The sequence below is a fragment of the Indicator indicator genome, chromosome 2 (assembly GCF_027791375.1).
Source record: "Indicator indicator isolate 239-I01 chromosome 2, UM_Iind_1.1, whole genome shotgun sequence".
Lineage (NCBI taxonomy): Eukaryota > Metazoa > Chordata > Aves > Piciformes > Indicatoridae > Indicator > Indicator indicator.
Window position 1 is genome coordinate 15,711,078 of NC_072011.1, and position 16,711 is coordinate 15,727,788.

At 39.7% G+C, this 16,711-nt stretch overlaps 2 protein-coding genes across 4 annotated transcripts in view; both read left to right on the plus strand.

The window, feature by feature from the left end:
• Window positions 1–331: 331 nt before the first annotated feature.
• On the plus strand, window positions 332–1,971 carry GJE1 (gap junction protein epsilon 1). Its single transcript, XM_054393652.1, has 3 exons — window positions 332–370; window positions 992–1,174; window positions 1,576–1,971. The coding sequence occupies exons 1-3, from the start codon at window positions 332–334 to the stop codon at window positions 1,969–1,971; spliced, it is 618 nt and encodes a 205-aa protein (XP_054249627.1).
• Window positions 1,972–6,356: 4,385 nt separating this feature from the next.
• The window catches only part of VTA1 (vesicle trafficking 1), a 38,964-nt gene continuing 28,609 nt past the window's right edge, over window positions 6,357–16,711 (plus strand). For all 3 annotated transcript variants that reach the window (XM_054396311.1, XM_054396319.1, XM_054396327.1), the window contains exon 1: window positions 6,357–6,465. In XM_054396311.1, coding sequence (XP_054252286.1) covers window positions 6,357–6,465 — 109 coding nt within the window. The remainder of the gene's footprint in view (window positions 6,466–16,711) is intronic.

Genomic DNA, 16,711 nt, shown 5'->3' on the forward strand with positions numbered 1-16,711 from the left:
TGGTGTTTTTAAACTCCGCGGCGCCGGGGCAGGAGAGGGGAAAACGCGGGGGAGTCCCGCAGCCGAGGCCGGGCTGGGGTGAGGGTCGGTACTGCTGGCAAACAGAGCCGGAGGTGGAAGGCGGGGGTAAGGCTAGAATGGGGGTATACCGGGCAGCGAAGCGATGGCAGCTGCCGCCACTGCTGACGGTGCTGGCCGGGGATTACAGTCCGGCGACGGCGGCCCCCTGTTGCTGAGCCCGCTCCCTGCCCACCCCGGGACAAAGGGCGGAGCGAACTGGGCCTGGGGCTGGCTCCGCTGCCACCGCCCGCGCAGGGCGCCTGCCCCAGACATGTCCCCCAACTATATGCGGAGCTTCTCGGAAGGATGCGTGAGTACGCGGGGCCGACCTGTGGTCGGAGCCGGGAGCCAGAGATGCGGCGCCAAACTGCGAAGGAGCCGTGCCATGTCCCCCATCCCGTGGGCACTATGGTGCTGGATGTCTCCCTTCACCAGCCCGCTCAGCAGCAGGGCTCCCCGGGAGGGATGTGATTCCCACCGAAAGAGGCCTGACTGAGTGCTTGAAATGCCTTTTGGGGAAGCTGAATTTTAATTTGCGAGAATAAGTATGGTTAGGTTTGTCGGTTGCACGGCGACCCTCGTTTTGCCATCACCTGACCTCATGTAAATCAATACCGCAGAAAACGAATGGACTGTCGAGTCGAAGCGTTCAGCTCTGTCTGGCGCATTCGGCAACAGCAGAATACAGATAAAGGCACTGAAACAAAGTAACTGACAAGTGGTAGACGAATGTTTATATAAAATTAGTAGCAACAACACAGTGTTCTAAGCCTTTATTTTGTTAGAAAGCTACTGATGCCTTCATAGGCAAACTCCATCTACAACAAGTAGAATAAAATAACTATTTGGGATAATGAAAAAGAGCAAGTGGGCCTCCAACAATAATACTGTTCATTTTTGTTTTCCTGTTGAATAACCCTGTGATTTGCAGCTCAGGCCACCAACGGTAATTGGCCAATTCCACACTCTTTTCTTTGGCTCGGTCCGCATGTTTTTCCTTGGCGTTTTGGGCTTTGCTGTTTATGGAAATGAGGCGTTGCATTTCAGTTGTGATCCAGACAAGAGAGAGGTTAATCTTTTCTGTTACAACCAGTTCAGGCCTATAACTCCTCAGGTAATTATCTTTTCTTTTCATTTTAGAAGTCCAATGTTAAGAAAACAAACTACAAAACTTAAACAGAATCATTCCATTTAAGAAGTAGTAACTGATTGGGCTAATTATCAGCTCACTTTTTCATTAATATTTTCTTGCTCATAACCTTTCATCTGTGACTAAGTATGGAGTTGTGCTTTCTATCCTTCATAAAAACAATCTCCATGTTTCAGAAACCAAATGAACTTTTCAAATTAAAACATCAAAGTGATTTTTAACTTTACTAGAATCTAAGTGTTCATACATTTGATATATATATATATATAAATACCAGACTTGCAACATGTTCCAATATGTATGCATTTTAGCTGTCCAAATGTAGTTGTAAATCATCTGACAGCTACATTTCTGCTTCATTTTAGGTGTTCTGGGCATTACAGCTTGTGATTGTACTGGTACCTGGAGCATTTTTTCACCTTTATGCTGCATGTAAGAACATCAAACAGGAAGATATCCTTCAAAATTCATTCTACACTGGTTTTTACATCTTCTCTGTTTTCCTAAGGATTATCCTTGAAGCTGTGGCTTTCTGGCTTCAGATTCAGCTCTTTGGTTTCAAAGTGAATGCAATCTACATATGCGATGTGGGAGCACTAGAAAAGAAGTTTAACATTACACGATGCATGGTGCCAGAGCACTTAGAAAAGACAATTTTTCTTATTGCAATGTACACATTTACTGTGATTACAGTGATCTTGTGTGTTGCTGAAATTTTTGAGGTCTCATGTAGAAAACTAGGTATTTTTAAAAGCCAGTGATGTCAATCACTCCTAGTTATTTACCACCCTGTCCACCTGTAGTTATATCAAGTTATAACAAAAAAAATATCTCTTGTCCTCTGTGCAGTGTTGCAGAAGAGAACTACACTCATGATTACTGCTGTGGAGTAGTCATCTCACACTCGTCCTTCATTTTAAAGCTACTGCATTATGCCTATAATTGTTTCCATGTTACAACCAGAGGGCATAATATTTACAAGAGTAACATATTTACATGACCTGCCGCATGCAATAGTTTTGCCTCCAGAGGAATGTCTGTGTTATTATTTATAAATGCAGTTTAATTCACAGCTTTTCTGAACACATGCAATTAGAGCTAATAATGTTATTGCCCTTCCTGGAAAAACTATTCCAAATTTATTACCTGTTCTTATGTCTTGAGAATTAAGCAGTAATGAGGGATTATCTCTGGGTGCTGGAAAACATTCAAAATGTTATCCCAAGCAGTGCCACTGGTGCAACCTGCATCCCAGACTCCAGGGGCAGAGACTCTTGCTTAGGCTCTGGCGTCATATACTATGTGTATCAGCTTACTTTGCAGCAGCTCAACTAGCATCAGCTGCTAGCTGTGAACCTCCTTTTAAAAGTGAAAGATTAGCATGGTATTCTTTGTGCTGACTGGATTGCTTTACTCTCATTGTGTTGTGGCTTATGATGTAGAATATTCGTGTAGGATCACATTTTGAATGAGTAAAAGGCTCAAAAGTGTCAAAAAAAACCTCTTGGAGAAAAGCCTTTTCTGGGCCAAATCATGCCTGGGTTTCAGTGAGAGTTATGCTTGTGTGTGACTGCAGAATTGGGCCCACTGAATTTTTTGCTGTGTGTATCACATCTAACTTCCTATTGCTCTCACTAAACCTGTTAAAATAACAGTGAAGAAGGAATCTGCATACTAAAGTTATGACATGTACCAAGTGTATTTGCATAAGTTTAGTCTTGAACTTTATACAGATATCAGATATTTTCATGTGTGACAGTTTCTTCTTGAGGATGAATAGATATATTAAACTTAGAAGTGATTTCACTCCTTGTGTTGAAGTGAGGTAATGAAGAAAAAAAAAGTAACAAAAATCACCAAAGAGAGCTGTATAGAAAGGAAGAGAGAGTTTCTTGCACAAAATATGTATAAATAGCAATCACAGCAATTAGGTATTTTCCATGTGCCTTTGAAATACTCTCAAGTTCTAGGAGAAAAAAAAATGGAAGGTTTCTTCCTCTTCCTCTTTCATAATTTTCTTTGTCTACTAAACCGAACAATTTCTGTTCTGAATCTCAGTGAAACAAGAGAATCAGACTCATCACTATTTAACAATAATCCAGGAACCAGTAAAGGCAAAAGGAACCCATCAGCATCTTTGAACAGTTGGAGGCCTGTAACACTAAAGGGAAGATCATAGCTTCTTGAATTAAGTTTAACTTGCATGGAAAAAAAACCAAAAACCAACATTCAGCAAAAAAGGATAAAAAGTTGAGATCCCAGTGACAGTAATTGGGTCCTTTCAGTAATGTTTGGAAAATTCTAGAAAAATTGCTACAAAATCTTTTAGCACCAATTGTATGTTAAGCAGTCTCCAAACAAAGCTGGGTTATAAGAGCTTTGTAATCCTCAAGCACAAAAGTAGCCCTCACTACATAGATGGAATTGCATGACTTAAGTGTCCTGCACATGATTGATTCTGGGCCATTTAAATCAAAGTGGGTCACAACTAGTTGTGTGGCTTTTTTAATATGCTGATCGAGAGTATTCACTACATTAAAGCATCAACATTGTGGGGTTTTGTCCCCTATGGAAACAAGTTATGTGTTGTCATTAAATATATGTCCAGTCAACACTATCAGATTTGTGCAACATTAAATTAGTTAATTGATATTAGCAAGCATTACAAGAAAGGATCACTGTGCTAAATTCTTGTTTGCATAATATGCTGTTAGGTTTGGTTAATGCGTGTTTTATTTTTTGTTGTATACATCACTATCCATCAGAAATTATTCTTTACAGTTTAAACCTATAATCTCAGGTTAAAAAATCATTTTCTTTATAAATAAAATGAAATAAGCATATACATATACATACATATATATATTGTTTCTAAAAAAAGAACTTTCTTCACGTCCAAGGTATGGTCATGACCAACTGTACTCAAATCACACGTAATCAGATGGCTGTATAACAATAAAGTAACTTCATCACAACCTTCTCAGTATTTTCCTTGGTGCTTAGCATTTCCATTGCTTGTTCTTCCTCTGTAGATTTCAAAACACTTCAGAAAGGTCAGAGGAGAGCAAAACCCCCAGTCCCTCAGAGAACTTCCCTATTACCATCAAGAGCTCTGCAGAGCCAGGACTGACACAGGACTGCCTGAGAACCCCTAGGAAAGCTCTAGCAGCTGGATTACCCACCACCATGCTCTTTCCCTTGGTGGTAAAAATCTGGAACATATAAATACACGTTCTTTTCCAAAATGAGGTACAACACAGGGTTTTGGTTTTTGTTCCCCTCCCCCCCCCCCCCCCCCCCCCCCCCGCATTTCTTGTGAAATTAAAACTGTCAAATTTCTCGGTTTCAGTATTTCATTTCAAAACAAAATTTGCATTATTGCCTTTTAGTGCAAATGGGGGTTTGTGACTGATTCCACCATTAGTTTCTGGAACATGTTGATGGAGATATTATGTCCATGTAAGGTAACATTTCCTTATGGTTGTCAACACTTCTGTTTCCTATATTTGCCATTTGTTTTCCTGGCACTCATTGTATTCTCAAGTGTCTCTCAATTTTTCTTTCTCCTAGTCCTCCAAATTCCCAACACTTTTATCCTCATTTACATTTCTATTAGCTTCCTTCCACCCTTACTCCCTCTGAGATTTATAACATGCCTGCATATGTTTCTCAGCATTGCACTGATTTTAGCTCAAATGCTTAGCAAATATTTGAGATGATCCTGAAGGCTTTTTCTTGCCATTATGAAAGGAATTGTATAACACACTTGGGGATTATTTGACTCAATTTTATTTCTTCACACAGCTGACATGAAGCCCTGTTTCCCAGAACACAGTAGGAAGTATTTCAGATGGCTTACATGAGGGTCACATTATAAGTTGCTTCTTTGACTTTTTGGTTTTCACCATACTCTAGCCACCTCATTTTCACAGTCAGTACTCAAGGCAATTCCCAGATCACATTTGCAGTCAGTTTTGTCTCCAGCCAGACATCACACCCATTTCAGATGTAATTTAACAAAGAGCCAATTGTTCCCTCCATAATCTTCAATGAAACAAGCTAAATGCACTCAGTGACAGGATTGCATTTACATCAAAGGTATGCTTGCTCTGGTCTAGCCAATTTCTATTGCGTCACACAGTCCTAACACACATCCCATTCCTATAACCACTTCTTGTTCTACTCCCTTCTTCTTTCTTTCTCCTGTTCAGCCATTATTTCCTTTCCTTTTTCTTTCCAGCACTCTCCTATGATAGCAATGAGATAATACAGACCTCTCTCCTACTCCATGTTTACCTCCAACATGCATCTTTCTTTATGCTCTTAGCACTGACATACTCTTGCCTTGCAGACAGACATTTCAAGACCAAGAGGAAACTGGGAAACAGGGACATTTAAAAGAAAATTTTAAAAATCATTTGACTATGCTGTCAGAGTAAGATAACAGACACTAGAATAAACTGTATAGCAATTTGGGAGATCCATTTGAAACCACTTTGCTTCAACAGTTGCCACTTGCTGACAGCTGCTGGGAAGCAGCCCAGTCCAGTGAAGCACTATTGGGTGTCACAGGCCAGAGTAGCACAAGGATTCTCCAACAAGCAACAGTAGGAAGAAGGGCAGAGGGCCAGGAGTATAGGTGTGGTTCAGTGTTCCAGGGCCTCCTCGACCTCTGGAGAGACTCGAGGCAGCCCAAGGGGAAAAATTTTCAACATGAAACGGGAACTTTCTTGGTCTGCATGGCTCTTTGGGCTGACATGCCAAAGGAACAGAGAACATCTCGGTAGGTTGTAGCTGCTCAACCCCAGAGAGCTAAGCCCAGGCTGCCATTCCTTCGACTGAGCCAGAGGAAGCCTTGGCCTTCCCAAGGTATGCAGGCCCCTCAGACGCTAACGCACTTAAAGCGCTACGCATTCACGCATGGAACCGCGCGAGTGGCTTATGGCATCCTCACGGGCAAATCCTGCCACCCCGCCTCTCCTGACCAGCAGGGGGCACACTTCACAGACGCCTGCCCACCAAGGCCCGCCCAGCGCGCATGTGCGCAGGCGTTCCGTGACGGAAACGGAAGCGGCCGACTCGAAGCTCGGGAGTGAGAGCCGCTCGTGGCCGTCAGTTGTTGTCGCTGCGCGTCCCCTTCCGCGTGATGGCGGCCACGGCGCTTCCCCCGCTGCCGCCGCAGTTCAAGAGCATCCAGCACCATTTGCGAACCGCGCAGGAGCTGGACAAGCGCGAACCAGTGGTGGCGTACTACTGTGAGTGAGGTGGCCTCTCTCCCGCCCCACCGGGCCCGGCCCTGCACGTCGCGTCCCGCCCTGCAGCTGCTCCCAGCAGCGGAGGCAGCTACTACTCCCCTAGCCACCAGCCGCAGCACCGGGCGGAACGCGCCCCTTCCTCTGTCCGCCTGGCTTGTTGGGTTGTGCGGGGTGCCGTTCTGGTGTTCGGAGAAGCGGGGGCTGTGGGGGGAAGCCCCACCTCTTGGGGCGGTACGAGGTGTTCAGTCTTCCTTGTTTGCTGCTTCAGCTCCAAGCCCCGGTCGTCTTCCACGTTAAGCCTCTTTGCAGTCAGTGGATATGCCAGCAGCCTAAATACGTGTTTGTATGCTCGTATATAAAGTCAACTAGTATGTCTGTGTTAGGTTAATCCTCATAATATATCTCAAAAACCCAACATTCTTCTCCAGCTTTTCTCCTGATGAAAATACTTTCTGTCCTGTATCTGGCTAAGCAATTTGGGAGTCTAATTCTCTTAATATTGTCAATTTTATTTACTGTGAGGCTTTGTCTTTTCTTCAGTCTTCTCTGGGGGGGGGGGGGGGGGGGGGGAGGAGGGGGGGATAGGGAGGCTCTTTTTTCTTTCATTGAAATGAGCATAGCAAAATCTTACGTAAATCTTTCAAATCAGCGTGTAAATATTTCAAGCAAGCTTCTGACTTCGAAGCTAATGATGAGCAAGGTGTCCCATGAGACTTTTTAAAAGACTTACCATAGTTAATTAAGAAATGCGAGCCTTTTCTTAGTAGTCTTAAATTCCTGTCACCACACTTGGAATATTTCTAAAACTAACAGATCACCAGTAGTGTATGTTTATGTTGTTTAGGGTTTTTTTTGATCGAGATGTGAGGCGGCCATTTGGAGGATTAAATAAAAAATAGAGGTAGAACTGCTAGTTTTATTTGTAAGGCAGTCTTAACTTCAGAAGGGTGAACGCATGAAATGCAAGTTTCAGAAAGCTCAGAAAAAAATCTGTCAGCTCAATCAGAAGAGTAATTTTCATTTTTACTTGTTACACAGGAATAGTGTGCTAATGTAGGAAAATACCACCAGAGAAGTGAGATAGACACATGTTAGAACACAAGAAATTCTCAATAGTACTTGCTCTTTGTGGAAGCACCAGCTAGGTCAGGTTGCTCTGTTGTTTGGGTTTTTTTTCCCTTTGTTTGGGTTTTTAGTCAGATTTAACACTCTGGCTATACAATAAAAAATATTAGCGTTTAGTGTAGCTAACAAAAATACACATCTTTTTATTTTACAACATAAATGTTTTGGTAACTGGTCTCTATTTTTCTCATCTTATCTGAAACTTAACTCTTAGTGTACAGGAAAATAAAACATCTGTGTAGGATAATTAGATTTCTGTAAACTCTAATGCGTTGTCCTACACCTAAAAATACACATATTTTCATTAAATGTTTCAGCGCATCTCATTCATTATTGAGTACAGTGAAGACTATATTCTAGACATATATTTTTCTTTACATTATTTCATAATGTAAAAAGCAGTAGCACCTCTTGATCTTGCTTGAATCATTTGTTCTTTTAAATTCACAAAGGGCGAGAATTAAATTTCACTGATGACACATTTCCTCCCATGATGAATGAGTTTTCTGAGTTGGCTAAAATACAGAACTCCTATTTCATATGATTATATGTTTTTGTTATTTTAATTCTGGCTTTGAAGCAAAAGTAAGATTTATGAACCATTCGTTTTTAAGCTGTGGATTTAAAATAATTATGTGAAATCCTGAAGTATTAATTATTAATATTGCTACTGTTAAAAAAAAAAAAAGTACTGTATATACTTCTAGCATGCTATGAGTTCTAAAAGCTTTCCTAAAAAGACAGAGTTTTTTAAGTGTAAGTCTGGGGATACAAAAAATTTTCAGGGTGCTTTCCAGGTAATGTTTCAAAAGTGACACAGTTTTATGTGGAGCTAGATGCTTCACCAAAGAAAAAAAGTCAACACCTCTTTGTTGAGCCACTGAAATATATTTATTATAATGTATCATGTGGAAGGAACAGTGCCAGGAAAGCTTGGTGTGTTCTGGAGTATCTGGTGTTCTGTATGCTGGTATTCCTCCACCAGCCTCCTCTGCAGGCGTGCGCCTGGCACCACACGTCTTGGGACCCAGGAGGGTGGTGTGAAGCAGTAGGCTGAGGGGACCCTGCCATGAAATGTCATGTGATGAGATAGCGCTTGCATGTTCCATTACAAGCCACTGTGTGAGGGAAGGGTGAATTTTGGTCATGGGATGAACGTAACTATCAGTCCAAAGAAAAGAGTAAGGTATTTATAGCTTTGGAATGTTCCCAAAATGGTTCATTCCTAGAAAAAAGCTTTGGTCCTAATATTAATGTTTCCGTGGCACAGTATGGATATAGGTTCGTGAGGTTTTGGTTTATGTGCATTTTACTTCAATTCCACTTCACTATTTCAGAAAATAAGAGCTGCCACACTAAGTAATTTGAGTATCAGAAGCAAATGAATTGTCGTGAGATAAGGTTGCAACCTAAAATGCTAGTTTCTGTAGCTTAGCGGTAAAATTGTCAGGAGGAACTACTTACTGCTCATACTAATATTTTTGTCTTTCATCATCATCCGCTGGTATGAGACGTGTGCTCTCAATACTGAGAATTTGAATTACAGTTACATATTTTAATTTCATACAGAATTTAACATTTTTAGCTCTTAGTGGGTTGTTTTTTTTTTTTGGGTGTAGTTCATTTGAAGAACTGAACTAGCATAAACCAGCACTGCCACCTAAAGAAAATACAGTAGTCCTCTTGCCTCTCATTCCCAAACCTCATGTGCTTGAGAAGCAAACATTGGTGTAACTGTATAATGAAAACCAACAATAAGCTATTTTTCAACCAAGCAAGTTCACTACCACTTACATAGCTGTGCTCCCACACAAAGACAAGAAACAATACAGTGGCCTGGGGCCGCTACTTTTTTGATGTTGCTAGCATATGTTGATTTAAAGTGTGATTTGATTAATATAATCTCTGTTTCACGCAGTTTGGAGAGCTACAGCAGGGATAATTTTTATTTTTCAACTGCCACATAATTTTCCATATGAAAAATAAAACATTGAAAATCAACATTGATGCTTGTGCACTGTAGCTCATCACAGATGGTTTTTGTTTTGGTACTTGTATTTAGTTCTGGTAGTGCATTGTATTCCTTACAAAGCCTTCATGTTTAACTCCATTTTTGGCTACTTGGATTCGAAGCAGCATATGATCAGTAGCTTCTATGTTGTTTGTAAACTGTTGCTTTTTTAGCCTTAGCCATTATTAGTGGATGAACATGATTGAAACAATACAAATATATTTGCTTCCTGACTATAGCATAAATGTGTTTGAATTTAAAATTCACTTAGGCTGTGGAGAAATGAGCTAAGTTCATTTTTTAAGTTGCACAGAACATGATCTCATAAAACAATTCTTGTTTTAAAGAGATTAAACTATATGTTTTATATAAGTTCAGTACTGTGTTAATCTACCACCTTCTTTTAAAAATGCATAGCTCCCTGTATGATGCTTTTTCCTCAAGTTTCATATCACTTTATTGATCATTGTCATTAAGTATGTAGCTATCTCAGGTTCAGTACAGGTCAGCTGGTACAATATAAGCTGTAAGGGAATAACAGCAAAGGATGCTAACATTGCCTTTTTTTCTGTTAGAAGCTAGAAGCTGAGTACTCTGCAAACACAAGGAGGCAGGCTTTAATAAAAAAAATCTCTGACCTTTGTGGTAATTAAAGGAAATATTTCTGTAACTGTTTGACTTGGAAGTTAATTTTGACAAATTACGAGATGTGAGAGGTAGAATCATAGAATCAACCAGGTTGGAAGAGACCTCCAAGATCATCCAGTCCAACCCATCACCCAGCCCTAAGCAATCAACTAGACCATGGCACTAAGTGCCTCATCCAGGATTCTCTTGAACGTCTCCAGCGATGGCGACTCCACCACCTCCCTGGGCAGCCCATTCCAATGGGCAATCACCCTCTCTGTGAAGAACTTCCTCCTAATATCCAGCCTATACCTCCCCTGGCACAACTTGAGACTGTGTCCCCTCATTCTGCTGCTGGTTGCCTGGGAGAAGAGACCAACCCCCACCTGCCTACAGCCTCACCTCAGGTAGTTGTAGATGGCAATGAGGTCACCTCTGAGCCTCCTCTTCACCAGGCTAAACAACCCCAGCTCCCTCAGCCTCTCCTCATAGGGTTTGTGTTCCAGGCCCCTCACCAGCTTCATTGCCCTTCTCTGGACACATTCTGGTACCTCAACATCTCTCTTGAGGTAGCTCTCTTTGGAAAACTTCTGGTTTATTGTTTAAAGCAAGATATTCCTTAATAGCACTTGGTTCATTTTATACTTACATACTTCTTGGCCATTGGTGTTCTAATTCAAAAGTGTTGAGAGAATGCCAGTGGGTTCCCAGTAAAGCATTGATGTTTCATGATACACATTCTAACACACCACAGTGTTGCATATCCAGTGAATGCAACATGAAAAGTTATGATTATAGTAACTTCCAAAAAGCAGATGTTATGATTTTCCTTTACGTTCTGCCAAATATCAGAAAATATTCATGTAAGATCAGTAGACTCGATCTGTGTAAAATAGGTATGAAGAGAATCTTCTACAGTTCTCAGATTCTTGAGATAGTAAAGCATCAGGGAAATCCTTCTGAAGGATCTTACTATTGCATTGACATTTCTGGGTTTGTGGGATCAAGGAGGGAAAATAAATACTTCCCCTCCCACCCACCAACACAATTGACAAACTGTTGAATTAAAAGTCATTCCAATTTTAACAGAAATGCCCGCCTATTCAATGTTAGTGGCTTTTTAATTTCAAGTTTGATCAGATATCCATGAAACGGCCATTATAATAAGTTTTAAAATTACTATGAAAAGGAGAGACAAAAAAGTAAAGTTTATGGCTTGACTCAGAACTTGGGAAATACAGTTACTGTGAAAGTACACAACCAATGCTTGGGATAGCATTGACATGACAAAGTTTGAAATACATTTATCAATCCATTTTCCTTTAGGATTTAGAACAGTATAGAAGAATCTTGAGGGGAAGAGGGGGGTTATATTTTTTTTTCCTTAATCTGAGTTTCTTAATTAAATTTGTGTGGCCTGCCTTCCTCAGAATTTTATAAGTTTTTTTCCTTGCATTTCTCCTTTAACTAATTTTACTTGAAAATAAATATTTTAAAATAATTTGTTTTCTCTGGAATGTTTCAGATTTTGACTTGATGCTGGCAGCCTAACATTACATTTTCTCATGCCAGTTTCCTTTAGCATCATAGAATGAAGAGGAGGTATAAGGCACTTCAAAGTTTGTTTGTCAGTGCTATTAAATCTATTTTTAAAAGTCTTTGAATTCAGACAAGTTTTACTTCGTAGTGTAGAAATACTGTGTATTTATGATCTGCATGTAGAAATTACATTAATGGTCATGAAAGAAATACTAACTTTTGCAGATGCATAAAACCACATTTGCAGTACTTTGAGTGCAGTCCAGTTTAAGGCTGTTTTGTCCCTTGCTTCCCAGCTGTTGTCTTCCTGTACCAAGCAGTTAACAAACATTTTTCTGCCAGTGGTTTTACAAAGGGAAGAGGAAGGTGTAGGATATGAATGAGTAAGAAATTATGGCCTGGAAAAGTTTTCATCTCTTAATCAGAACCAAAATAAGGCTGAAGTTTATGACAATGTTTTTTCTACTATTTAATGTCAGCTTGTTGCTGTAAAATGACCAAAATATTCCAGTTTCTGATTTTTTTTTTTTAATACTAGTGAATTAACTATTCATGGGGAAAAATAACTGTAATCTTTTGATCCTGTTATACCAGGAAAAATAAAGGTGGATAGTAGGACAAAATTTAGAAGATAGAATCAACCTATTGTGCATGCTTACTGGCTGGAACTTCTGTTCTCCAGTATTTTTATTTGGCACAGAGTTAGTTTAAATGGGAGTGAGGGGAGTTTCAGTTGTTATCCAAACATAAGTCTGGAATAACTTAATGTGCATTAGGAATGAATGCCTGGCACGTACTAAAGACAAAATACTCTGGAATTGTACTGTGTATTAGCAAAGGAAAAATATCCTGGTAATACGTGACATACATAAAAGCTGAAGAGTTTCTGTAAGGCTCACTATATTTTTGTCCAGCACACCCACACTCAGTATTTGCTGAACAAAGATGAAGGGTAACAAATCCAAACATAAATTTTGTAGTTGGCAAAACATTTTTCTGAGAAGGATTACTTGCCAAGTCTTTATGAATTTAATGATAAATGTCCTGTCTGCAAAATGAGAGCAAATCCTCTTTCAGTTAGTAATTGGCAATACAGTTCTGTCTTTGTGCATAGAAGATTACAAGTGACTTTAGGTCTACTTAAAATATGAATTAATGTTTAGACATTAGCTCTAAGTAGCCTCTTTTACTTCCTCAGTGCTTTGCTTTATGCATGTACTACTGTTGTGGACCACACAAAAATATTTTCTTTTTTTTTTTTTTTTTTGCGATTTGATTCGGCTAAAGGGAGGGGAAAAAACTACCAAGTATCTGTTACAAAGCCAAGTGCATAAAACAAGCTTTAAAAGAACCAATAATTTTATCCATTTATTTGTTTCCTGTTATTCCAAATCTTAAATAGTGAAGAGAGATGAGAATTACAGATTACTTACTTTCAGGATTCTTTACATTCTTCAAATACTTTGTTTAGGCTTTAAAAGCTTGAAAACATTTGCAGCTACAATGTATGTTTGTTGTTGTGTTTTTATATCAGAATTTTCATCAGCCTGACAATTCACAAAGGAAAATTAGAAATTACAAGCAAATTGCTCCTGTAAATCTAGTTTAACTATACACTTTAACTAGTGTAAACTGACTAGTGTTTATCTAGTTTAACTTTGCGCTTTAAATACTTTTCAGTTTCTGGAGAGAAGTTCCAAAGAGTAAATTGAAATAGTTTTGATGTAAAAATGTATTTTTAAAAGGTGAAATAATGCAATTATAATACAGACTGCTGAGGATTTCTCTCTATGGTGACCTTAACATCCAGGAGATTGTCTGTATTCTGAAGAAAGGGTGAGGACTTTGAACTTTTGAGCTTGAAGAAGAGAAGACTGAGGGGGGATTTTATCAATGCTTATAAATACTTAAAGGGTGGGTATCAGGAGGATGGGGCCAGGCTTTTTTCGGTGTCCAGGGACAGGACAAGAGGTAATAGGCACAAGCTTGAACGTAGAAAGTTCCATCTAGACATGAGGCAGAACTTCTTTATGTTGAGGGTAGTGGAGCACGGGTACAGGCTGCCCAGAGAGGTGATGGGAGTTTCCATCTCTGGAGTTCAAAGCCTCCCTTGATGCTGTCCTGTGCAACCTGCTCTAAGTGAATTTGTTCTGCACTAGACTGATCTCTGGAGGTCCCTTCCAACCACTATCATTCTGTGATTCTGGTTGTTAGAAACATAACCACTTGGATTAAAGCAAAATTTTTGTGACTTAGCAAGCATTCTATCGCTTCTGCAATATTACAGAAACCAGAACAGCTGTATTTAAAGAAATGTAAATAATCACTGTTCTTTCAGATGTGTGGAGGGAACAACACTGAATTCATGTCATGTTTGGCTTTCTCAGGAGAAATGTGGGAAGTGGTAAACTTTTGACCTCTTGCTTCTGAGTTCTTGGCTACTGAGATTACCTGTCAGCATAAATATTATGTGTAAATGTTAATTGCCAGTTCAAAAATTCACTGATGATCTTAACATAGGAAAATTATGTTTTACTCAGTACTGCTATATGTCATACTGCTGTACACACACACTGCTGTATGTGTGTAGTTTCTCACACAAATATTACTTATGGCAAGCGATGCATAATAGTAACTGAAAGATATGCTTTGATCTAGTAAAGGAAATCAATCACATCCTTTTCCTGCATAACTTTCAGGAACTGGGCAAATTTATGCCGTTACTTAATTGTTGATAGAGGTTTTCCGTCCTTAAGCCCTACTTTTGATTAGAGCAGTGCTGAGGAAAGCAGTAAATGTGCCTAAATGTACTTAACAATACATTGTTTGCCACTGATGAGTTTCAAACTGTGGAGAGTATACTTTCCTGCTGTATCTTCAGTTCATCAACTGAAACTGGTGCTCCAGGAGCTTTTCCTTGGTCTGATGGGGTTTGCATTTTCTGACCTTGGAGTTGCCTCATACTTCATTACAATCAGGTTTGAGTCAAGACTCCCTCTTGGTACTGAATGCTGCTAGGTAGTGATGCTCTTTCAATAGTAGTCTTCACAAACATGCTCAATCACCTCTTACTTGAGAAAGAAGGAATAGCTTTTGCCCTTACTTCAGTGAGTGCCTCAGCAGCAGCCTGCCTCTGGGCCAATTTTGTGATGCAGTTCTCCTTTCAAATGTATGTGAAGAAGCATGTGTGTTAAAGTTCTGAACTTTGAAAGTGCTTAAAAGATTGCGGCAGACTCATGTTAAGGTAACTTATGTGTGCTTTGACCTTTTACCAGTTAATATGATCTGTTCCATTTATTATATACACATTAATATAAATGGGGATTTGGTGGCTAGATGTGGTAACTGTCTTGTATAATCTGTTGTGTGGTAGAGCACCTTCATGTTCTCTTGGCAGTGTGTATTCTTTGGATAATAGTCCTTTGATCTTGAATGAGCTGAGGACTCTTGGACACCTTGGCCTCAGAATCTTCTGTTAGCAGGAAGGTAGAGTTGGTATGGAATATTGCTTGACAACATCTGCAGTATAGGTACAGGTACAGACAAGAAACAAATATTTATTTCCTCTAAGTATTGTTCTTTGACCTGTGTTCTCTGTGTTCAAGAGTCACTATCCTGCATTTGTCCATTGGAGTGCTTGAAAGAGTCTTCAGTTCTTTCTCAGTCTCTGAAATTCTGAGAGGGGAAACGGCTTTTTTTTTGGGCTGCCTACAGGGCATACAGATTTCACAGTCCTGTAAATACACCCCTTTGGATATTATTGAGGGGAAAACTGCCGGTTATCTTTCAGTATTCAAATGAACATCTTTGCAATGAGTGGGGAAAAAAAGCTGCATATAGGTAATAGAAGAGTAACAGTTACAAATAGTGATCTTCTAATGATTAAATTGATTGTCAAGGAAAAAAAAACAGTTTGGAAGATTTCCATTTATATGGAAATAGAGTTCTTTTCAAGTAAATGAATTATGGAAGAGATAGGATGATGCATACCTCAGTGAATAAGATAAATCTGTATCTAGTAATGACCAAGGGTATTCTGAATTTTATGTTGCCGTAACGTATATCAGTCTAATTGCCTTTCCTCTGAAAATACCCAATATTTGCATAGGTCAGAAAGAAGTAACTGTTCTGGATGACTCATAGGTCTAGCATCCATTATATGTTAATTCATAAGTTTTACATTATTAAATCATACCATGAACTTACATTATTAAAACATACCATGTAAGCTTCAGGGAAGCTTACAATCAATTATTCGCTTAAAAAGGAGTTTAGTTGAAGACTGTAAGCATTAATCATAGAATGGTTTGGGTTGAAAAAGGCCTTAAAGATCATCTAATAACAAGTCCCCTTCCACTAGACCATAGTGCTCAAAGCTCCATCCAACCTGGCCTTGAACACTTCCAAGGAGAAGGCATCCACAGCTTCTCTGAGCAACCTGTTTCAATGTCTCACCACAGTAAAGAATATCTTCCTAATATCTAATCTAAACCTGCCCTCTTTCGGTTTGGAACAGTTACCCCTTGTCCTGGCACTATGCTCCTTGAAAAGAGTCCTTGCCCATCTTTCCTATAGGCTTCCTATATGCTGTTAAGTACTGGAAAGGTGCTGTAAGATCTCCCTGGAGCTTTCTCTTTCCTGGGCTGAACAACCCAAACTCTCTCAGCCTTTCTTCACATGAGAGGTGTTTCAGCCCCCAGTGACCTTCATGGGCCTTCCTCTGGACCTGCCTAAGCACATCCATGTCTTTCTTAGGCTGGGAGCCTCAGTGCAGATCATAGTACTTAAGGTGGATTCTCACAGTGAGTTAACTTCTTAGCATGTGATCATGGTATTTTAATCAGCAGTAGACTTAAATTAATTTTAGTGCCCTAGTTACAGATCTCTGCGTATCTTTTGTTTGGCTTCTTTGAAATGTAATTTCAACTTCGCATGTGCTAGTTT

Excerpts from the sequence above, each read along its gene's own strand:
- GJE1 (XM_054393652.1), top strand. The coding sequence starts at position 332 with ATGTCCCCCAACTATATGCGGAGCTTCTCGGAAGGATGC. Across the intron at positions 371-991 it reads GGAGCTTCTCGGAAGGATGC|CTCAGGCCACCAACGGTAAT; the intron begins GTGAGTACGCGG and ends TGTGATTTGCAG. Across the intron at positions 1,175-1,575 it reads TCAGGCCTATAACTCCTCAG|GTGTTCTGGGCATTACAGCT; the intron begins GTAATTATCTTT and ends GCTTCATTTTAG.